This window comes from Macaca fascicularis, chromosome 1 (genome assembly GCF_037993035.2).
Source record: "Macaca fascicularis isolate 582-1 chromosome 1, T2T-MFA8v1.1".
Classification (NCBI taxonomy): domain Eukaryota; kingdom Metazoa; phylum Chordata; class Mammalia; order Primates; family Cercopithecidae; genus Macaca; species Macaca fascicularis.
The window spans coordinates 172,116,186-172,141,433 of NC_088375.1; the positions used below are offsets into that span (position 1 = coordinate 172,116,186).

Consider the following 25,248-nt stretch of genomic DNA (forward strand, 5'->3'; position numbering starts at 1 on the left):
TTCTTCTACCTGTGTTTATGGTATCACTTGCTGTGTATTAATGGATGCTTTAAAATTTATATCTTATAAATGTTCTGGCTTAGGCTAAGAAATGCCTTTCTCACCTGTAAAATCTTGTCTCTTTAAAGCTCTTCTAGTATTTTTGTTGTTTTATTTTTATTATTTTAGCCTTTGATTAATCTATAATTCTGATGAGATTGAAATATGAATTCATCTTTTTCCTGCTAAGTAGGCAACTACCTGAACGTTTTTCATTAATTTACCTTGTTGTTGATTTGAAATTTCTTTGAAGGAGAATTTTAAATGCAAAGTAAAGACCTACTAGATTTACTTGGGAATTTATTAATGGAGTCAGTAGTCAAATGGAAAAGAATTTGGATTCAAAATTCAAAATTGCATGCCTTTCACCTTCAGAGACGAGTTTAAAATTATATTGCTTATGTTGAAAATCAAACATAGTTTATCGATAGTGTTCAATTTCTATTTAACCTGGAATCTAAACTCCTAGAAGTGTTAAGTAACTAAATTTTTTAATGCTGTCTGTACTATTTATTCATTTATTTATTCATTAAATATGAGGCACTATTTAAGGGACTGGTAATAGAGCAGTTATACAGATAATAAGGTCCCTGCCCTCATGTTTTGGTTGTATTAGAGGAGAAATAAAAATAAGAAGTAATACATAAATGAACAAGATAATTATAGATTCTATAAGAGTTCTGAATGAAGTAACAAAGTGGTGTGATGGGGAAAGGGGAAAGGTGAGGCTTTCCTATATTTGAAAGATGGGAAGTAGCAAGTCATGTCCATGCCCACAAAGCAAAGATAGTAGTAATCCAAATGTGGAGATTTAGGAGTGGGAGTGGCAGAGGGAAGCATGCATGGCATGTTTGTTTTTCTGTATGTTTTGCATGTCTATTTAATTTGAAAATCTCTCATTGACATTTGTGAGCAGATTTTTTTGAGTTTTTTTCTTTTATTATTTTTTATTTTTTAATGTAGATTAATTTTTTTAAAAACTTTTAGGTTTGGGGACACATGTGAAGGTTTATTAGGTAAACTCGTGTTATAGGGATTAGTTGTATGGATTATTTCATCACTCAAGTATTAAACCCAGTACCCAATAGTTACCTTTTCTGCTCCTCTCTCCCTCCCCCACCCTCCCTTCTCAAGTAGACCCCTGTGTCTATTGTTTCCTTCTTTGTGTTTGTAAGTTCTTATCATTTGGCTCCAACTTACAAGTGAGAACATGCGGTATTTGGTTTTCTCTTCCTGCATTAGTTTGCTAAGGATAATGGCCCCCAGCTCCATCCATATTTTTGCAAGACATGATCTTGTTGTTTTTTATGGCTGCATGGTATTCCCTGTGTACATGTACCACATTTACTTTATTTCTTTATCCAGTCCGTCATTGATGGGCATTTAGGTTGATTCCATGTCTTTGCTATTGTGAATGGTGCTGCAGTGAACATTCATGTGCATCTGTCTTTATGGTAGCCTGATTTATATTCCTCTGGGTATATACACAGTAATGGGATTGCTGGGTCGAATGGGAGTTTTGCTCTTTGAGGAATCACCATACTGCTTTCTACAATGGTTAAACTAACTTAGACTCCCAACAACAGTGTATGAGTGTTCCCTTTTCTCCACAACCTCACCAGCATCTGTTGTTATTTTTTTACTTTTTGGTAATAACCATTCTGACTGGTGTGAGATGGTATCTTATTGCGGTTTTGAATTGCATTTCTCTCATGATCAGTGATGTTGAGCTTTTTTTCATATGCTTGTTGGCTGCATGTGTGTCTTCTTTTGAGAAGTTTCTGTTCATGTACTTTGTGGACAGATTCTTTAATCCCAGGCCCTTTTCTGGCTGCAATATGATTCTGTGTTCACAGCATCGATCATACTACATTATTATCATTATTTGCTTGTCTGATTTCCCCTCTAGACCATGAGTTCTCTGAAGTTAAGGACTTCATTTTTTATCTCCATATTCTCAGTATCTATCACACTGTGGATACTCAATAAACGTTACAATGAGGAATTATAGACATACTTCAGGTTAATATATTATCATGTGCTTTGCATTCTGTTCTTTCCCACCATCTCCTCAGGAATCTTACATTCTTGTTCTAGTATATGCAGACTCTGTCTCAACTAAATTGTTTTCACAAGGATGTAATCAAGATCAACCCTTTCTTATTTTAAAAGACTTCCAAAATTCTCATATTCTGTCTCCAATTATTACATTATCTTTTTCCCCTTCACAGCTACTTTTAAGAATTTCATTTTATTTTATTACCTCCTTTTTACTCCTGAACCTACTTTTATCTGTTTGCAGCCTGAGATTATCAGTGACTTTCATTTTGCTAAACCCTGTTGAATTTTTTCAGTACTTACCTAACTCTTGAGTAGCGTTTAATATTTAATTATTTCATTTTTCTTATATTTTCTTGCTTTGGTTTCCATGTCATTGTACTCTCATAGTTTTCTTTCTTCTATATGGGTGCCTTTCCGGTCTTCTTTGCAGACTTGTCTGTCTCTGTCTAAACATAGAATCTTGGAATTCCTTAAGATGCCTTTCTTAGAACAACGCAGATGAGTAATTAAGTGATATACTTTTAATCCGTTCATAGCTGGTGTCCTTGAGAATAACTCTCAGCTTGGGAAAAATTATGTATAGATGCAAGACAGAAAAGATTAAGTAAAAACCTTGTAGTCCTGAATTTGAATTGGAAATATCAGTATGAAGTCAGGATACTTTTTTTTTGTTAGAAGCATTTCCCCCCAGCTCTTTATAACTGAAATCGTCTAGAAACAGTGACCAATCCACAATGAATGCTCACATTGTGGTTTGAAAAAAAAATGTTTCTTAAGAAAACTACAGCTTCTTGGTAAAATCACTGCCTCCAGGTCTGGGGAAAAAAAAATAAGAAGAGTCTGGAACATCTTGTCATAACAGATAATTGTCACAGACTACTACAATTGAATCAAAAACCAGCTTGCATTGTTTTTTTCATTTGCCAAAGATGGGACAATTTAATCATCTATAAGAATAATAACTATAATATACTGAGATTCATCAAATATGTTTCATCCGTGAGTTTATAAATGATGCTAAAAAATAAGATATAATTGATCCTTTTTGGAGGATTGTAGTACACCAATGTATTATTTTGCAAACTGGCAGATAATGGAAAAGAATCAAGCATTTATTCCTGCCTCTCATATAGTGGTTCACTGGCAAAGCAAATAGTAGATGAGGGAAAGCACTCTTCATAAGTGTGCTCCAGATGCAAAATTAAAAAGAAATGATAGAATATTACCGTTTGGCAACCTGAATGAATTAATGGATTTAGGCGGTCTGGGCACTATGGCTTGTGCCTGTAATCTCAGCATTTTGGGAGGTCAAGATGGGAGAATCACTTGAGCCCAGGAGTTTAAGACCAGCCTGATCAACATAGTGAGACCCCATCTCTACAAAAAATAGAAAAATTAGCCCAGTGTGATGACACGTGCCTGTAGTCCCAGCTACTTAGGAGGCTGAGGCGGAAGGATCACTTTAGGCCAGGAGTTCAAGGCTGCAGTGAGGTATGATCACACCACTGCTCTTCAGCCTGAGCGACAGAGTGAGACTTTGTCTCTTAAAAAAAATAATAAATTTTAAAAATTAAAAAAAATGGATTTAGGCATTGATCATCATTGTTGACTAATTTCACAAAAGGAAGCAACCAAATATTTCCTGAAAAAATAACACAGTATCCTTTATAAAGTGATCTTCCTGAAAAAAATTCTAACCTCAATGTGACTAAGGCTCTGGATTCAACTCTCAATTTACAAAAACCACAGTAGAATATCTCAAATGACACTACAGGGGTGCAATCAGTAAAATCTAGGCTCTGGAAAATCTACACAGAAACAATTCACTTTCTTCAACAAGTAAATCACAAGGCTAGAAAAGATGGGGGATCTTATAAATGAAAAGACATCCCCATAGACAGCTAGGTACCTATTTTTTCCTCCTATAGGGCTTTTGCATGCCTGTCTTGTAACACTGTTGTTTTGAAGTGGTCTGTGTATAGGCATTTTTATCCCTTTATACTATGTTCCTGAAGACCAGGGAGTGACTTCTTAATCTTACTATTTATTTTTCTAGTGCCCACCACAATGCCTGACATTTATTGAAGCAATCAGTAAATGTTTTCTTTATACATTTTACTTGATGATTTCAGTGGTTGGTCAGTCACAGTCAACTGTGATCTTAAGTTCTTTAGACTAGCAAGCTAACCAGTCATAACAGTTCCATATTTGCCTCCTATACTTTTTGACTATTTTGAGCACAACTGATTCTTCTCCATTTTTTTAGTACTTCTAGATGGTGTGCTTATTGTCAAAGACATTCCATCCTCTAGCATGGAAATTACTTTATTGCTTTTTCTAGTTGTAAAGATCATATATTTTCACTGTAAAATTTTAAATAAAGTATAAAAATGAAAACCATTACTATTAACTAAAACACACTCAAGCCATCATTATTATTTTTTAGAAATATGATTTTATCCATTCTCTCTCTCTGCCTTCCCCCACACCCCCATACAGAGTTTTCCACAAATGGGGTAATGCCACTACACATCTGCTCTGGAACCTGCTTCTCCCCCACCCTGTGTCCCATTCAATATGCTAGGTGTCTCTTTCCACATCAGTAAATATGGCCGTACATTGTCAGTTTGAGGACACATGATATTCCTTCTTATTAATATATGTTAACCAACTCAGTACTGATGAACATTGTGTTTCTTTGTAATTTTGTGTAATCATTCTCTTATAGAACACAATCATTTGTACATGTGTGCAGTTTTCTTCTCAGGTTAGAGGTGTGTTTGTTGGGTCAAAGTATTGTGTTCGTTTAAAATTTCTATATTGCCCTACCACTCTTCAGGAAATTTAGACCTGTTTTCATTGCCCCAGCAGTTGATTAGCAAGGTTCTATTATACTCAACGTCTTGTTCATTGGCTGTAAGCACTAGTCTTCAGGTAAAGTAGCTCTTAATTCTTTTTTTTTTTTTTAAGCTCTTTGGTGTCTTTTCTTGAATTATTTCTCTTCTGTGTGTTGGCAGCGAGGACTATTAAAGTTTGTCTGTGATAGCGATCATAAGCTGGACAAGAATGCAAACAAATGCAAATTAGGATGTTATTGTCTTGTAGTAACTACCTAACTCTATTATACCCATCATATTGTAATGCATTTTTGAAAAATAATGTGGAATATTATACCTCTTAAATTCTTAATCACATTTATACAAAAGCCACATTTATAAATGTCATCGTATTTATACGTGCTTGGAGGAACTAAGATAATATTATAACTATTTTTTAACTTAATAATGTTTCATTCCATATTCATTTATTCCATAAGCCTCTTGTAGAGTGAAGATAATGAGTTTTGAGGTCTGACTGACCTGTACTCTGATTTCAGCTTTGTCATTTACTTGGTTGTATATGAAAATCAATTAACTTTTCTGAATCTCAGTTTATCTGCAAAATTGGGACATGTTTGCTGTGTATTTGAATGATTGCTCTCAAAAGAAAATAAAACATCACATGTTAAATAGTTAGCATAATGGCTAGCCAATATCTGTAATTTCAGCATTTGCTCACTTATTTTGTGGTATTTTGTGAGTGATACATAGTGTTTTTTAGATTTGTATTTACTATCTTCTATGCTGTTGCTTTCACAGGAATCTTCTCTACATATACCCTCAGAGTCTTAATTTTGCCAATCGTCAAGGTTCTGCTAGAAATATAACAGTGAAAGTCCAGTTTATGTATGGAGAGGATCCAAGCAATGCCATGCCGGTAAGAAATGTTCATTTACTTTTCTAATTTTTTGTATACAGTTCAGAGAGACTTTTTTCTTTCTTTTTGGTTGGCAGCTCCAACATGGAAATTAATGTGATCTTTCAAACCAAATTTCTAACTGCATTACTTTCTGTACAAAGATAGTAATGACATTACTTAAAGACTAACTTATTTTTGAAGACTTGGTATATGTTAGGCACTCCTAGAAATACAAAGATGAATAAGACTTGTAATACAGAGGATATAAAATGAATACATATAAATCTAAGATAGTAGTTTTCAAAAGAGAGTTAGATCAGTATCACCTAGAGAACTGTATCAAAGTAGAGATACCTTTTCTGTACTTTTGACATCTATGATTCTTATTCTCCTCAACTCCCTTTAGAATGTAAGGCCAACTAGGGGAGGTGGGAAGTGATGTGTGGTATATGAGGCTGCGTTATAGTTTGAAAATGCTCCGCAGGTAATTTAGTATGTATGGCTTTCTCACCTTGGTGACAAACTCTGGCATTAGTTCTCAATCTTGGCTGCACATTAGATTCACCTGGGGAGCTTTTCAAAAATACCAGTGCTCAGGCTGAATCTCATTTAAATTAAATCGTAATCTCTGGGATTGAACCAGGTTTCAGTATTTTTAAGTCTCACCAGGGATTACATTTTGCAGACAATGTTGAGGATCAAGCTATGTGCTAATTATTAGAAGATTGATATAGGGATTCAAAGGAATAGGTAGGTATTCAGAGGTGGGAGAGAATGCCTTACTGAGGTAAGAAGCATCTCATGGAAGAGGTACTTTTGTGCTGAAATCAAAGGTCATTAAAATGTTAATAGCAGTGTGTTTGGAGAGTGGGGAAAGGAAAGCATTTCAAGTTGGGGAATGCCCATGAACCGTAATGACAGTGGTTAGTTGCCAGTGAACCAGAGCACTGGAAGAAAAATCAGAAATAGTAGATTGAGACCAGACGAGAGATTCTTGACTGTCTAAATTGTCATTCAGGATTTGTGGGACACTAATAAATGCAAGTTTCATGAGAGTGAATTTTTGGCTCAGCCGAAGTTAGTAATATATGGAATAGAAATACGCTATTGCTATAGATGCTCAACCTCTGAGAACCCTAGTGGGATGAAAATGAGCTAAGAATAGGTGCATTGTTAATAGTCTTATTTTATCCTTCCATGTCCATATTTTAATGAAGTTCTTCTGGTTTTCCACATACTAGGCAAGATACGTTTTCTTCTACCCTGTTGCCTCGGTTACATCAACATTTGTATATCTCCTTGACAATAGTGAGCACAAATTATTCATCTTTGTATTCTCCTATGGCATTTTTTTCAGTTTATTGCCTATAATACCTACTGAATAAATATTTGTTGAATAATTGTAGAACTTATTTTTGAGGTTTGGAATTCACATTTCATGTTTTATACTAGTTTATTTCTGCTGAAGGAATGAATGTACTATGATGGTTGATGAAAAGATACTAGATTGTGAAAATAGATGCTTGGTCAGCCTATGTGTGAGTTGCCATATAAATTTGAGCATATGACACATGTAGTATATGTAGAATAATCTGCTTTTATTGTTTACCTAACAAACTCTTTCTTGTCTTATCATATATGTGGCCTCCTCTACAGAGCCCCAGCTGCACCCATCCTATACTGGCAGTTAGACCACTCCCTCTTTGGTGCTACCATAGCATCTTCTCACTTCTTTCATGGGACTTTATCACTTTATAATTCTATATTTATTTCTTAATCTCGCCCATTAGATTGTGAGCTCCTTGAGAGCAGGGACGATGTCTTACTCATATCTATATCTTGACTCCTATCACATTTTTGGATAAATAATTAATGCTCAGTCTATATTGCTGAATGATTAAAAATACATGTCAGATGGTCAAAAAAGGAACACTGTCTGCTTTATGTCATTCATATTATGAAAGTAAACAAGTTTTGTGAAAAGTGATAGCATCTCAGAGGGAAATAAAGGTTTTTACTTGTGTGTTATTAGTCATATGAAAATACAATGTTTTTATGTGTGAAGTGGCTGATTTGAAAGAGTATATAAACATAGACATACTGTGTTTGCTTTTTTTTTTTTAAAAAGGACTGTTTAAATGGATCCTAAGATAACTTTTTGATAATGTAATATTGACATGATAAAATTGTGAACTTCATAATTCTGGCACAGGAACAATTTATGAAAACATACTAAGGTATTTGTAAATTGAGGAAATTATATATATGTTAGGAAAGTCATAATTATTACACTTGTATATACCCTTAAAATAACAGAGCCTGCTTGAAATGTTGCAAAAAGAAACAGAAATACCTGCTAATATGCCTTTCTAATTAAGGATGATGCCAATTAATCTCTTTATATAAATAATAAACTTGGAGTTGTTTTACCAATTGTGTTGATGGAAGTGTGCTGACATGTTCACACATCTATTCATGCATGTGTAAAAATGGCTATACAGACTTTAAAAGTTTAATCTCTGGCTAGATAACACTGCAAGTGTGTCTCACCTAGGAATTATTGCTATAACCTTGATGTTGAGCTATTTATCTAATCAGCTGCTCTAATTAACCACAGTATTCCTGTTATTACTCCAGAATTCAAGAGACAGATATACAAGGCTAAATTACTTTACCTATAAACTTACTCCAAAAGTAATATTGTATTCTTTTTAACATGGTGGATTAAAAAATATATGTATGCAAAAATATAAGAATGGAGCTCCTCCTCTATTGTAGAGTAGCTTGAAGGAAATATTAGAAGCAAAGGATACATAGCTTGACCTAAAATAGGATTTCTGATATCATATATAATTTATATTTGACTTTCAGAATGACTCTGCTGTTTTAGTGTTGAAGCCAACAATTTGTATAGTAGGTTTATGCCACTATTTATATTTCTTATATAAGTTCCAAATAATATGCTACATCTGATTAAAAGTGAATTCTTCACCTTCTTTAAGAAAAAGGAAAGAAATGTATCTAATTTCCAGTAGATATAAATAAAATTGATAGAAACTTTCAAAATGTTTGAATGTCAGATGGGTCTGTTGTTGAAAAGAAACTTATAGTTAAGCAATTGAACTTTTTGATGAACGTCAGTAGGCACATTGTTCTTCATTGGGCTGATTTTGCCCATTTTTCTCAAATAGTTATTAAATCAGACAAATTCTTACATAGGTATGAAACATCCAGCATTTACTACAACAAAGTTTCAACATGCTGTTATTTGTTTCAGGTAATCTTTGGTAAATCTAGCTGTTCAGAATTTTCAAAGGAAGCCTATACAGCCGTAGTATATCATAACAGGTACTGAATTCAAATATTTCTTTCAAAGTTACTCACTTCTCAGTGGCATTGTTAGCACTCACATTAGTGTGTTTACCAAATGCCTTGCTGCACTAAATGTGCCAAATTCAAGGCTGACATCAGAGTTATAATTTTCAACCTGTGGATGCACAGCCATTCTCTGTTGACATCTCAAATATGACTTTGTACACCAACATCTTTTCTATCGAATTCTCTGATCCTTTCATTTTTATTATATTGTTATTGATTATCATTGTGGCCTCTGGTCCTTTGGTCTTTCCCAGTTATTTCCACCTGATACTTTGTAGTAACTTAACCCTTTACTAAACTTGAACACATTAGTCAGTTAAATTGGTGATGCTACCAGTATCCATTAATTCTTTGATGTAGCGACTTGCCATTTTTCTTCCTTGAGAAATTGCTAACTTTGGATAACCTTTAATTTCTGCTTTCTTTTTTGGGGGGATTATTGAATACTATTGGAGAAAAATCACAAAATTGTATTAATCAGGACTATCACAAATTGATGTTGTTGTATCATATGATAGGGCTATAGTAATTCATTTTATCTCTTTTTTTGGCCTCAGCTCTCTTGTAATCTTATTTTTTTTTTTTAACACTTTGCCCTCATTTAGCAATAGCTACAGCAGTTTCTTCTAGCTCCTACTTCTTTTCTGTGTGCTTTACTCTCAGCATTCCTGTTTATTAAGACCATCCAACTTGAGATGGTCCATCAGCTTCTCTACTCTTCATCTCAAATTCTCTATACTGATTTGCCTTTCCTTCTGTTTCGTGGGAAATGATGGCCTACTCCCTGGTAAATGTGAATCTTTTCACCCCTGCTTTCAAATGATCCTTTTGACCTCTTTCAGAATATAAGTCAATCATTTATTCTGTTTCTTGCAGCATTAGTCTTCTGCTTCATTGGCTCTGTCTCTTATTCTCAAAAAGAAGCTTCTGTTTCCATACTTACAAACACAACAATCCTTTCTCAGTGCTGTTGTATAGTATGTATTTTCCTTGCCCTTCTTAAAACTTGCCTCTTATCTTTATGTTATGGCCTTGTCTTGGACTTCCTTCTACCTCTTTGAACACTTACTTTTTTTTTCTGTAGTATTCTTTTTCCCGTAAATGTAAGGCATTCCACACAGAACACTAAAGTTTTGCCCTTAACTCTCATTCTTAATATATTGTTTTCTTGAATAATCGTACATGTATCTCTCAGAGTTACATTCAGTGAAAATGCTACTGCCTTAATGTTTATGTGGATTGTTTCCAATTCTGTTTTTAGTCACACCTTCCTTTTGAAGTACAGATACATATTTTTAGTGGCCTATTGTACATGCTCATTTGGATGCCCTGCTGTCTTCTCTGTGTTCATGTATCTATCCCTGACTCTTGTCCTGACCCTATGTCTTTCTTACTCTCCATTTTTATTAATGGTACCACCATTTTTCCAGATACTCTGGCTCAAAATTTAAGACATCTTTGTCTTTCCTCTTTAATATTCAATCATCTGTTAAGTCTTGCTGATTTCCTTTCTGCTTTATTACTAAACATCCTGTGCTGTCCTGTTTCTGGGCCATTCTTGGGTTTTTTTTTCTATTATAATATCAAATCCCTTTATTTATTGAACTCCTACTCATTCTTCAAGGTCCATATCAAATATTACCTCCTAAGTTACAATTTCCTGATCTCTAACTTGAAGTAATCTGTTCAGCTCTGTTCTTGAAGCACATAACCCTATATGCTGTATACCAGGGGTTGGCAAACATTTTCTACAAAGGACTGGATGGTATATATTTTAGGCCTGTGGTTATATGGTCTCTCTTGCAACCATTCATCTATGCCATTATAGTGCAAAAACAGCCATAGACAGTAAGAAATGTTACAAGTAAATGGATATAGCTGTGTTTCAATAAAGCTTTATTTATGGACATTGAAATTTGAATTTCATATAATTTTCACATATTGTGAAATATTATTATTCTTTTTTACCCCCAATTAAAAATGTAAAAACCATTCTTAGTTTGCAGGCTATACAAAACCAGGCAGTGAACTATTTTTAGCTCATAGGCCATAGTTTGCCAACCCCTGTTTTATAGCATAGCTATTGATATATGTGTGTCTTATTTATATTCCTACTAAGTTGCATACTTTTTGAGGGTAGTTGTTTTTTAATGTTCGTCTTTAAAACCACTACAAAGGTAACGCAATGTTTAGCCAAAGGTGGGCAATTAAACCTACTTATTGAATGAATAACTCTCTTAGATGTTTAATTTTCAACAAAAGTCTTCACATTATGTGATTTTTAGGACAGAAGTGAACTAAAACACTGAATACCAGGAAATGTATTGATAAAGAAGATAGTAATTTCTAAAAATTATCCCATTTTATTACTAGGTCTTTTTTGTTGTTGTTTGCAGCATCAGTGGAATTAAAATGACTATGCCATCTGACATTGTTGGTAAACTCAACTTTCTCATAATTCAGTGGTGATTGGTGGGATTAGTAATAAGATGCCTAGTGTCTTTTTTTTTTTTTTCACCAAAGTCATCAAGTTCTCAGATGGCTAACATTAGCTATCTTTCTTGTTTATTATCAAAAGCCTTGTTCTACTTAATATTCCTGTGTTCAAGTCTGTACCTGTTAATGTTTTTGAGGCTTATTTGAGATGGAAGGATATTTGACCTATTAACATCTAAGGAAGAAAACCTGATTGATGGGACAGACCTCGCTTTAAGGATAGTTGGAGCAATATGGTTTGGTTGCGTTTTTGTTGAATATAATTCTGAGAGATACTCATTGAATATGGAAGGTTGGAATGCTAAGGTTTTATCCCTTTTTGTTATGAATAGCAGCCATGCTTTTCTATAAAAGTGCCCTCTTGGGATTATTCTCAGTGAATATTGAGAAGAAAGTGTCATTGGTTTGATCAAACAAGATATTTGTTGTATTCTTAAGAGTCTGGAAGCGCTTCTAAACTAAGACAAATGCAGTTTGTGGGCGTTTCCTGATTTTACTGGGTTTTTTGTTTATTTTAGCAGTCAATTCTAGTCCATATTTTGGTAACTTTTTTTATTTCTTCAACGAAATGGTTGATATAAGACAGTCTATAGAGCAAAACTAGATCTTTTTTTAAAAAATATTTTATTTTATTTATTTTTTGTCTCATTCTGTCACCTAGGCCGGAGTGCAGTGGCAGGATCATAGCTCACTGCCGCCTTGAACTCCTGGACTCAAGTGATCCTCTCATCTCAGCCTCCCAAGTAGCTAGGACTTTTTAAAATTTTTTTATTTATTTTTATTTTTTGTAGAGATGAGTCTGGCTATGTTGTGTAGACTGGTCTCAAACTCCTGACTCCAAGTAATCCTGACGCCACAGCCTCCCAAAGTGCTGGAATTATAGGTGTGAGTCACTACACCTGGCCTCCAGTGTGAGAGTTTGATATTAAGTTGTCTAAAGATGCCTTTTTACCACTTTTTTTTACAAATTAGTTTTTTTACACATTAGTTTTAATATGAAAGCATACTCCTATGTAGGGAAAATGTTTTATGAATTGTTTATCAGAATTGGCTCATAAATATAGAACTCCCTACCTTAGTGTCTTTTTTTTTTTTTTTTTTTTTTGAGACAGAGTTTCCCTGTGTCGCCCAGGCTAGAGTGCAGTGGTGTGATCTCAGCTCACTGCAAGCTCTGCCTCCCGGGTTCACGCCATTCTCCTGCCTCAGCCTCCCGAGTAGCTGGGACTACAGGCGCCTGCCACCACTCCCGGCTAATGTTTTTTTGTATTTTTAGTAGAGATGGGGTTTCACCGTGTTTGCTAGGATGGTCTTGATCTCCTGACCTCGTGATCCACCTGCCTTGGCCTCCCAAAGTGCTAGGATTACAGTCGTGAGCCACCGTGCCCTGCCAGTGTCCTCTTTTATACAGCTTCCAATCTAATGGAGATCTCAGGATCAAGGTGGTGATTATTAATGAACTTTCAAATAGTAGGATTACTCAGCCTATTAAGAAAAATGGGATGAGAAATTTCAGAAACAGTGGCAGCTCTCTTTTATGGAAGTAGGATTTAGTTATTTAGAGATTGGGGATAAAGAAAAACATTTTGGACTAGAGGAAAAATTAAACATGAATCTTAAAATTTTTAAATTATTCAAATATACAAATACATTATTTATTTTGGACAAGTTACTGACTGTTGTGTTTTTTTGTTTTTTTGTTTTTTGTTTTTTTGTATGAAGGTCTCCTGATTTTCATGAAGAAATCAAGGTTAAGCTTCCTGCTACTTTAACTGACCATCATCACTTGCTTTTTACTTTTTATCATGTTAGTTGTCAACAAAAACAAAATACTCCTCTTGAAACACCAGTTGGATATACAGTAAGTCTTTTTGGTTGACTATTTAGATCAAAGAGCTAAAATAATGGTGATATTTAAGATATAGTTGATATTTCTTGTCAATTTTTGTTTTCTTTCTGTTTTTCTTTTTTTCTTTTTTTTTTTTTTTTTTTTTTGAGATGGAGTCTCGCTCTGTCGCCCAGGCTGGAGTGTAGTGGCACGATCTTGGCTCACTGCAAGCTCCGCCTCCCGGGTTCCCACCATTCTCCTACCTCAGCCTCCTGAGTAGCTGGAACTACTGGCACCCACCACCATGCCCAGCTAATTTTTTTGTATTTTTAGTAGAGACGGGGGTTTCACTGTGTTAGCCAGGATGGTCTCCATCTACTGACCTCGTGATCTGCCCGCCTCAGCCTCCCAAAGTGCTGGGATTACAGGTGTGAGCCACCGCACCTGGCCTTCTTTTTCTTTTTTTGTTTTTTTTTAGACAGAGTCTCTGTCTCCCAGGCTGGATTGTGGTGGCGCGATCTTGGCTCACTGCAACCTCCATTTCCTGGGTTCAAGCAGTTCTCCTCTCTCAGCCTCCTGAATAGCTGGGATTACAGGTGCCCTCCACCATGTCCAACTAATTTTTTTGTATTTTCAGTAGAGATGGGGTTTCACCATGCTTGCCAGGTTGGTCTCAAACTCTTGGCTTCAAGTGATCCGCCTGCCTTGGCCTCCCAAAGTGCTAGGATTACAGGCGTGAACCATGGCGCCTGGCCTGTTTCTTGTTATTTGAATATTCCCTGTCTAATTCCCCATAGTTACGAAGTTGCATTGATTAGGAAGAGCCATTATAACAAGAAAATAGCCATTAATGTAATTAGCTAATGTAATTAATTGATTTATTAACAAACATGTATAAACACTTGGGTGTTAGTCCTGATTATTAGGTGTATACCCAATAGTGCAGCATAAATATAATAGGTTCACGGACTCTTCAGCAGATAATGATTTTAATATAAAATGAGTAAAAGAGAATATTGGAGAAAAAATTAAAACCCTTGAGTCTTTTTCAAAATTATGATTTCCAGCCTAGGCAGCATGGCAAAACCCCATCGCTACCAAAAATAAAACAATTAGCTAGGTGTGGTGGTGTGTACCTGTGATCCCAGCTGCTAGGGAGGCTGAGATGGGAGGATTGCTTGAGCCTGGGAGGCAGAGGTTGCAGTGAGCCAAGATCATGCCACTGCACTCCGGCCTGGGTAACAGAGTAAGACCTTGTCTCAAAAATAAAAATAAAAAATAAATTACTATGATTGAATTGCAAAGATAAACCTAAGATGAAGGACATCATAGTGTGGTGTAATACAATTCTGTCAGAAAAATTATGCTTTCAGCCAAAAGAGAAAAGCCAACATTTGATTCATTATTTTTGTCTCTGGCAATTTGTGACATGAGTTTTGCTCTAACTATAAGACAATAAATTTATGATCATACTTTTTGTTTCTAGGATTCCTATCTAATCAATTATTTCACTATTTACATTGAAATGATTATCTCAGTTTTAAAATATATTTACTTTATGTCTTTTTTCTAAGACTGACTTTTCGCCTCTAGATTTTAATATTGCATGGTTAGTAATAATAATGTTTTGAGGATCTCCTGCTGAATAAAATTTCATTAGGGAAACTTCTCTTTAGAGGAATTATGAAGGCCTATTATTATTACTTATATAATTAAATCCCTTAATGTTTGATGATATGAGACAAATTAGACTTGTACCAAGTTCTTAAAACATGCTTTCTAAGTAATTATTTTTATAGCAAATGTATTTAAAATAAAATTGTTTTATTTTCTTTAAAAGTGGATACCAATGCTTCAGAATGGACGGTTGAAGACTGGCCAGTTTTGCTTACCAGTCTCACTGGAGAAACCACCACAGGCTTATTCTGTACTGTCTCCTGAGGTCAGTATCTCCCATGTTGACATTCTCCAGATTGAATGAAATGAGTTTTTTACTATAAATATGTTTTTACCAAGCAAACTCTTGCCATTTCTTCTACTTAAAGTTTATAGATCATGAAGAAAAAGTATTTTCCCCCATGATTAAAATTCTTTTACGTAAAACTTAGAAGCTTTTATCCTGTTTTTAAATTTAAATTTAAATATCCTCATTTTAAAAGCAAAATAATACATGGAATGGAAACTCAAAAGATCATTTTGGAGAATTTTCATACTGTAACATGAGAAGCTTCTTTAAATAGATGAATATTTCTTTTTTTTTTGTAGACTGTTAACATTTCACTAAAAGACTGGGAGAAGAAAAACATTTAAATTAATTTTTTAGAATCTTTTTGTAATTGATGATCGTGTGAATGAAAACAAAGTTGCTGTGAACCTGTAATACAAGAAATATTGGCAACTTTGATGATTACATATGTGATTTGAAAGACTCGTAACACAAACATTGGAAAAATCTCAATCAAGAATCAGTAGCCACTGTTCATAAACCAAAGTTACTCTTGAGAGAAACACAGTGGTTGTCAGTGTCTCTTAATGATTTTGAATATAACTGCTGTAAATGTTACTCTAAAATATGTCTTGTGAATATTGTCCTGGTGACATTTGTTTTCAGAATACAATTCAAAATGTATTCACATAAATGTGTATGTATTTTTATTTTTTAAAAACGATTCAAGACTTTTGCTCTGATCTTATTTCTCACTGTTCTCTGTCACTCACTTTGCCCTAGCCACATAGCACAGAGCCTCTGCTGTTCCTCACACATGAGAAGTGCATTTCCATTTCAGGCCCTTTGCTCTTCCCTCTGCTGGCAGTGCTCTGTTGCAAAGCCTGTTTCTTCATTTTACTCAGACCTCCACTCAAATATCACCTCACCAAGGAAGTTGTCTATGATTATTCTAAATAGCAGTCTCTCCCACTTTATCTGTTTATTTTTCCTCATATCATTTATCATTGACTTTATATTTAAAATGTTTTTTGTTTATTTATTCTCTATAGAGTATAAACACCATGAGGGTAGGAACTTTGTCTGTCTTGCTCATTGCTGTCTACAAGTATTTAGAACAGTATTTGGCCTGTCATAGACACTCAATATATATTTATTAGATTAATGAATAAAGACAGTAGAGTAAGAAATATGACTCTCCCTCCTCCCAGTCTTTCATTCATTTTTCCAGGGACACATCTTTTCAGGATGACTTTTTTGTGTGACTTTGTTATACAGAAAGGTGGCCTTTTGTCAAAAAGCATTATATTTCAAAGGAGATGTTTTAAAAGAAAATATATTTTTGTTGAAGTTAAGGATTTGTTTTTACTTAATTGCAGTGCAAGTTCAGCTTTCTAAAGGAAGACTCATGGTTTTCTTCTAGCTACCATACTATATATGCTCACAGATCAAGAATATGGTGATAATTTGGATTTGACTGTAGACATAAAATATAGACTGCTTGACATGTGAAATAAGCCACCTGATTAAGAGCCAAAACTTTTTTAAACAGTTGACCCTTAAACAACATGGCGGTAAGGGGTAACATCCCTCCTTCCTAGCATGCACTTGAAAATCCACATATAACTTTTGACTCCCTAAAAACTTAAGTACTAATATAATAGTTTACTGTTGACTGAAAGCCTTACCAGTAACATAAACAATTAATTAGCATGTATTTTGTATGTCAAATGTATTATATACCGTATTCTTAAAGTGATATAGAGAAAAGAAAATGTTCTTAAGAAAATTGTAAGGCACAGAAAATATATTTACTATCCCTCAGTAGAAGTGCATCATCATAAAGGTCTTCATCCTCATTGTCTTCATGTTGGGTCGGCTGAGGAGGAGGAGGAAGAGTAGGGATTGGTCTTGCTATCTTAGAGGTGGCAGAGGTAGAAGAGGTGGAAGAGGTGGAAGGGGAAGCAGGCACACTTGGTGTAACTTTACAGAAATACATTGTAATTTCTGTCTGACATTCTTGCTTTTTCATTCCTCTAAAAATGTTTGCAGAGCAGGATGCAGTGGCACATCTGTAATCCCAGCTTCTTGAGAGGATCACTTGAGTTCAGGAGTTTGAGGCTGCACTTTGCTGTGGTTGTGCCTTTGAATAGCCAGTGCCCTTCAGCCTGGGCAACATAGCAAGACCCTATCTCTTTTAAGAAAGTGTTTCTGGCCGGGCATGGTGGCTCATGCCTGTAATACCAGCACTTTGGGAGGCTGAGGTGGGCAGATCACCTGAGGTCAGGAGTTCAAGAACAGCCTTGCTAACATGGCGAAACCCCTTCTCTACTAAAAATATAAAAAATTAACCGGGTGTGGTGGCAGTCACCTGTAATCTCAGCTACTCATGAGGCTAAGGCACAAGAATCGCTTGAACCCGGGAGGCGGAGGTTGACAGTGAACCGAGATTGTGCCATTGCACTCCAGCCTGGGCGACAGAGTGAGACTCTGTCTCAATATAAAAAAAGAAAAAATGTTTCTATGTGGTGCCAATGTTTATTCCATCATTTGTTTTAGTTTCAGTGCCCTTAGCACAGATGAGTCCATGTTTTAAAAGAAGTCAAAAGCAGTCTTGAATAACCCTTCTGCCATGTTGTATAATGTCAGTTTGTTTTCTGACACTGTTTCTTCTATGTTTTCTGCCTCAGTGTCTGGCACTGGTTTAGAAGCACTCTTCTCCATCAAGTCATTTTCTATTAATTCCTCCAGTCTGGTGTCTATGAGCTCGTGAATTTCTCCTTGGAAATCTTTACCCCTCATTTTTTTTTTTTTTCCTTTTTGCCATATCCACAATTTATTTCATGATTTTCTTAATTGGCTCTGTCATGAAGTCTGTGAAGTCATGACAACCTCTGGACAGTTTTCTACAGCAAGAATTTATTGTGGGCTTGACGGCTTTTGTTACAACAATGATAGCATTTTCAATGGTATAATCCTTCCAGACTTTAATGATGTTCTATTTATTGGGGTTCTCTTCATACCATTCACACTCCTTTCCATAGAGTGCCATGTGTGATGAATCTTAAAGATCCTTATGACTCCCAATCTAGAGGTTGAATTAGAAACATGGCATTTGGGGGCAAGTAGAAGACTCTGATGCCTTCTGTGTTGAACTCATGGGGTTCTGGGTGGCCAATGGCATTGTCTAATATCAAAGTAACTTTAAAATGCAGTTCCTTACAGCCAAGGTACTTCCTGACTCCTCCCCTTTTCTGTACTCTTCTTCCTTGTAACTGTATAAAATTAGGATTTTTAAAAATTATGGTAAAAATGCTTGGTGTGGTGACTCATACCTATAATCCCAGTGCCTTGGAAGGCTGAAGAGGGAGGATCCCTTGAAGCCAGGAGTTTGAGTTTACTGTGAGCTGTGATTGCACCACTGCACTCCAGCCTGGGTGACTGAACCAGAACCCTTCTCTTCAAAATAAATAAATAAAAATGTTATGATAAAAATATATATAACATAAAGTTTATCATTTTAATTTTAAGTGTATATTTCTGTAGCCTTAAGTATATTCAGTGTCCTGAAAACAAGCCTTTTAAAACTACTTTTAAAATGAAGTATTTGTATGCCAAAATACAACATTATTTACTTTATTTTATGAATTTAGCAAAAGCTTATCATGTGATATATAATCCTCTGGGACTTGGTTTTTTTCATTCAACATTGTATTACTAAGATTTAGTGTTTCTGGTATATATAGTTCCTATTTCATTCACTTTCTGTGCTTTATAATATTTTTCAGTTCTTGCCTCTTTGAAACCCATTCTCACAAAATAAAGCAATTTTAAAATTAAAATTAGGTGGTTTCATTCTATTGCTTATGATCAAATAAAACATTTCTCTGGCTTTTTTTTGCACATAGACATAATCCAAGTATTTCTTCCCATGACCTACAAATCTCTGAATGATTTGGTCTTTTCCACTTCTCCAACATCATCGTCTACAATCGTTACTACATCCCTTTCTTTCTGCACTGACAGCTTCTTCCAAGCTTTTTTCTGCCTCCAGCCCTTTGAATTTTCTTTCCTTTTCTTGATCTTGACATAGTTGAGTACTTTTCTTTATTAAAATTGTAGACACAGCAACATCTCATCAAAGAAGTCTTTCCTCACTGCATGAATTTGCAACCTTTCCCTCCTCCATGCTGCTGATACACTCTGTTTCTTTTTAATTCTATTTTATTTACTTAACAACATAGCCACAATCCAACTCTGTATGTAGGTAATCGTGTAGGAGTAATTTAAATCTTTATATACTAAATTGAGCAAAGTTAGATCTCAGAAGACGTGTGGGATTATGAAAGGATTTTGTTATTTTTTAAAAGATCTATATGCTTTTGAACAGCAATATCACATAATCTTCTAGGGCTTTAATCCTGGCTCCAACACTTAATTGTGTGATCCTGGGCAAGTTTCTTAATCTCTCTGCTATGGAACAAATTGTTTTCCCCCCAAAAATCATATATTGAAGCCTAACCCTCAATGTGATGACATTTTGAGATGGGGTCTTTGGGAAGGAATTGGGTTTAGACAAGGTTACAATGGTGGGGCCTTCATAATGGGATTAGTGCCCTTGTAAGAAGAGACCAGAGAGCTTGACATCCCCTCTCCCTCAGTGTGGGTATACAAGCAAGAAAGTGGCCATCTGCAACCCAGGGTGAGAACCCTCACCAGAAACTGACAATGCTGGCACCTTGATCTTGGATTTCTAGTTTCCAGAGAACAGTGGGAAAATAAATTTCTGTTGTTTAAGCCATGCAGTCTATGATATTTTGTTATGCAACCTGAACTGATGAATGCAGACTTTGGTACCAGAAAGTGGGGTGCTACTGTAATGTATTAGTACATTTTCACACTGCTGATAAAGACATACCCAAGACTGGGAAGAAAAAGAAGTTTAATTGGACTTATGGTTTCACTGACTGGGGAAGCCTGAGAATCATGATGGGAGGTAAAAGGCACTTCTTACATGGTGGTGGCAAAAGAAAATGAGAAGGATGCAAAAGCGGAAGCACCTGATAAAACCATCAGATCTCGTGAGGCTTATTCACTATCACAAGAATAGTATGGGGAAAACCGCCCCCATGATTCAAATTCTCTTCCACCAGTCCCTCCCACAACACATGGGAATCCTGGGAGTACAATTCAAGTTGAAATTTGGGTGGGGACATGGAACCAAACCATCTCATGTAATAAATACCTAAAAATATAGAAGTGAGTTTGGAACTGAGTAATGGGTAGAGGATGCCATTACATGGATGCTCCCATCTCATGCTCCCTTTTGAGGTACATGGTAGAAATAAGGACATTAAGGGCAATTCTGGTGAGATCTCATATAGAAATGAGGAACATGTTATTAGAAACTACAGGAAAAGTGATTGTTGTAATAAAGTAGCAAAGAACTTGGCTAAACTGTGTTCTCATGTTTTGTGGAAGATAGAACATGTGCTATTTGGATATTTGACTGAAGAACTTTCTAGAAGTATTGAACATGCAGCTTGGTTCCTCTTGACTGGTTACAGAAAATGTGATAGGAGAGAGTTGAATTGAAGAAGGAACTGTTAAAGGAACCAGAACTTGAAGATTTAGAATATTTTTAGCCTATCCACATTGCAAAAATGAGAAAGCATGTTCTGAAGAGAACACCAAGTGTGTGACTGGACTGCCACCTGATAAAGCGTTTATGGAATTATACAAGCAGAAACACTGCCACTTTCAACTGAAGGGGAAGGAGATGGGGTGAAATGAAGGAAGGATGTTGGACTTTTTGGATTTGACAGGATATAGAGCTATTCAGATGTCTACATGTACTGTTCTTCAAAATGAGGAGAAAATGACCCTGAAGGTGATTCAGAAATCATCAGGCCCATTGCCTTGGTTTCAACAGCCCAACAACCTCTGCCTGAAGCCTTGGGGGCCGAGTCATTTGGCAGAGCCTTGGGGGCAAACGCCTGCTCATAGGAGCTCTGGGGGTAGACCCACGCTAGACCTGTGGGGATGATGCTATTGCCCCAGTGGTCCCAGAGGCAGAGCATGAAGCCAAAGAGTGTAATTCTTCAGAGACCTGAAATAAATCCCAACATATGGACAGCTAATTTTCAACAAGGGCACCAAGAGGATGTGATAAAAAAGGATAGTCTCTTCAATAAATAGTGCTGGAAAACTACATTTCCACATGCCAAGGAATGAAATTGGACCCTTATCTTACACCATTACATAAAAATCAACTGAAAATGGAAAAAAGACCTAAACATAAGACCTGAAACTTTAAAACTACTAGAAGAGAACATAGGGGGAAAAGTCCTTGGCATAGGCCTTGGCAATGATTTTTAGGATATCACACTAAAAGCTCAGGCTACAAAGGCAAAAATAAATATAAATAAATGAGATGAAATCAAACTAAAAAGCTTCTGTACAGTAAAAGAAATGAAACAACAGTCTGTGAATTGGGAAAAAATATTTGAAAACCACATATCTGTTACGGGGTTAATATCCAAACTTTACAGAGAACTCATATAACTCAGTAGAAGAAAACCAATAACCTGATTTTAAAATGGGCAAAAGACGTGAATAAACTTTCTCTAAAGAAGATAAAAATGGCCAAGAGGTATATGAAAAGGTGCTCAAGATCATTAATCATTAGGGAAATGCAAATCAAAACCTATGCAGTATCACCTTACTTCCATTAGTGTGGCCGTTATCAAAATGTCAAGAGATACAAATGTTGATGAGAGTGTGGAAAAAAAAAAAGAGAACCCTTGTACACTGTTGGTAAGAGTGTAGATTGATGCAATTATCATGGAACACAGGATGGCGGTTTCTAAAGAAAAATAGAACTACCCTGTGACTCAGCAGTCCTCTTCTGGGCAAATACCTAAAGGAAATGAAATCACTATCTTATAAAGATATCTGCACTTCCATGTGTATTGCAGCATTATTCACAGTGGCAAAGATATGGAAACAACCTAAGTGTCCAACAGATGAGTAGATAAATTGTTATGTAGAGAGAGAGAGATATATATATATATGTATATAGTTATAGAGATATACTATATATGTATATATAGAAATTGTTTTTTAATACATTCACACACACACAATGGAATATCAGTCAACTTTTAAAAAGAAGATTATGCCATTAGCCACAGCATGGATGAACATGGAGGACATTATACTAAGTGAAATAAGCTAGACATAGAAATAAATGATCTCACTCAGCATGAGGACTATAGTTAATAAAATTGCACTGTATTTGGTATTCTTAGCAGGTTTTACCTGCTCTTGCCACAACAACAAACAAATAACCGTGAAATTATGGATATGTTAATTTGCATGACTGTAGTAGCCATTTTACTGTCTGTATGTATCCCATAACATTGTGGTGTATACCTTAAACATATACAATATAATTTATTTAAAAAACAAAAACCAGTATTGTTTGAGCTTGAAGAGCTAATGAACCCTTAAGAGCCAATTCCTTGTTAGATTTTGGACTTTCTTGGGACCTGTCACCCCTTCTTTCCTCTTTCTCCTTTTTGGAATGGGAATGTCTATCCCATCCCTGTCTCACCATTGTATTTTGGAAGTACATCTCTGGTTTCACAATATTTTTCTCATTGGGATATTGTAATTTTTGTTTATTTTCAGAGTTCATAATCTACTTAAGCAGCTGTGATCATTATATTTAATATCTTACAGGTTCCTCTACCTGGCATGAAATGGGTAGATAATCACAAAGGTGTTTTTAATGTTGAAGTTGTTGCTGTTTCATCTATCCATACACAAGTGAGTTTTAATAATTTTTATTATCAAATTTCACTTAAATAAATTGAATGTATTATCAAATATTTGTGATATCAGTTTTGTTACTTGTCATAAATCTGTCATTGCTGTCAGATTTATGAGAATATATGTCAGTTAAAAACATGGAATATTTAGAAGATTTTTTAAAAAAGAATCAACAAAATGTCATTGAATGTCAACAAAAGCAAACATTTTATGTTTCAAAATGTCATTGACTTCATTTTAAATAGTTAAGTGACTTATTTTTTCTAAGTTTCTGGTACATGGCAGAATAATTAGAATTGAGAAACCATCATCAGCTCACTTTATTTATCATAGACTTGGGTATTTCAGATGGAAAGAGTTTTTAGGGATCATTTGTTCCAAATTCCTTATTTTTGGAATATACCAAGTTCTAATGGGTTTTATACATCCTCTTTCTCTGCCTGGAATGCTTTTCCTCCTGGTATTCATTTGACTTATGAATTAGAGTTTCTCTTCCTCTCAGAGAGGCCTTCCTTGGTTACTCTTTTAAACATAGCAGCCTCAGTACAGTATGTCATCTTACCCTGCACTTATTGCTGCCTATGCCCAGCTTCTCTGTTGCACTTTGACTCTGTCACTCTGTTTGTGTGTGTGTATATAAGACACATAAATACACGTTTGTTTATTGTTTCTTTCCCACATTAAATGGTAAGTTCCATGAGATCAGAGATGTTACCTGTTGAGGAAAGAGCTTTTCCTTTAAGAACCTTACAGTGTAATATGGGAAAGGGTAAAATGTATGATAAAATTAGTACAGTGTTACATATATTAACTAAATTCTTTAAAGTACAGAGGGGAGAGTTGTCTGTTCTGCTAGAGACTGAGCTGTTGCATTTGTAAGTAGGCATTTACTACACAGAGAAAGGGAGAGTGGGCAACTCAGATGATGAGTAGCAAGTACAGAGTTACAGTAGTCTAAGGACCATCAGGTAACCTGGTGTGAAAGTAGTTTAAAGTGCGTAGGAAATCATGATACATAAGGATAGAAGGCTGGTAATAGATTGTGAAGGACCGTGAATGCCATAGAGTCCAGGTAGATGGTAATTTCTACCCTAAATAGAGAACGTGAGAGAAGTACTTTTCGGGCCATGCTAAGGGGAAGCAGTTATGGTGCCTGTGAGTTTATGTTTGAACCTGTTGAGTTTGAAGTGCCTATGTACTTCAGATGGAGATGTCCTGTAGGTGGTTGTAATTAGTTTGAAGTTTGGGTTTGGAGATAACAGAATAAATGTGATAACTGAAACTGTATTGGTAAATGTGATTGTCCATGGAGAATATGTAGAGTGAGAAGCAGCAAGTATTTAAAATGAAATTCAGGCTTCACTAACCTATACAGGGAAAGGGTGGTGTGGAGGGCTTCCCAAAGCAGAATTCGCCAAGGGAAAAGGCTCATGGGGTGAAGTCCAGAGGAAACAAGAAATAAGCTTCCAAGAATCCTCTTCCAGTGGAATCACGTGGGGCAAGTTGAAACAGCATGTGTGAAATGTTGTCTGCCACGGAAGTTCAGTACAGACTCAATTCCCAGGGTTTTTTACTAGGGGCTTGTCACATAGGCACCCTTTGCCCAACATGTACCAAAATTCCACATTCCCAGAAGGAAAGTAGGTGTTCAGCTTATACCATATTGTTTGCACAGACGGTTTAGGCACAGTGAACCATCTCTGTCAATGGGAACCCCCCTGAAATCCAAGTTCCCAGTCATTAGCCCACGGCCAAACTTGTAAACAGGGCTTTCAAAGAATAGCTGTCTTAAGCCCACTATGTTAATTCTTTTCTGCACAGTGAGGTAGGGGAAAATAAGAAGACACAGCACCTGTATGCTGTCTTTAGGAAGAAAGTTGGTAGTATATAGATTTTACTTAGCAGTACACAGGTGGCTTCCAGTAAAAGAATG

At 35.6% G+C, this 25,248-nt stretch overlaps 1 protein-coding gene across 18 annotated transcripts in view; it reads left to right on the top strand.

Moving 5' to 3' along the window:
* The window catches only part of DOCK7 (dedicator of cytokinesis 7), a 228,671-nt gene that overhangs the window by 94,278 nt on the left and 109,145 nt on the right, over positions 1-25,248 (top strand). For 17 of the 18 annotated variants that reach the window (XR_012419326.1, XM_005543186.4, XM_005543187.4 and 14 more), the window contains exons 15-19: positions 5,739-5,856; positions 9,116-9,186; positions 13,432-13,570; positions 15,378-15,479; positions 23,226-23,312. Coding sequence is in view for 17 of the 18 variants with exons in the window: in XM_005543186.4 (XP_005543243.1) it covers positions 5,739-5,856; positions 9,116-9,186; positions 13,432-13,570; positions 15,378-15,479; positions 23,226-23,312 (517 nt within the window). In the remaining variant the exon portion in view is untranslated. Of the gene's footprint in view, positions 1-5,738; positions 5,857-7,494; positions 8,272-9,115; positions 9,187-13,431; positions 13,571-15,377; positions 15,480-23,225; positions 23,313-25,248 lie in introns of those variants that run through there. The other variant, XM_005543198.5, reaches the window with a different exon arrangement.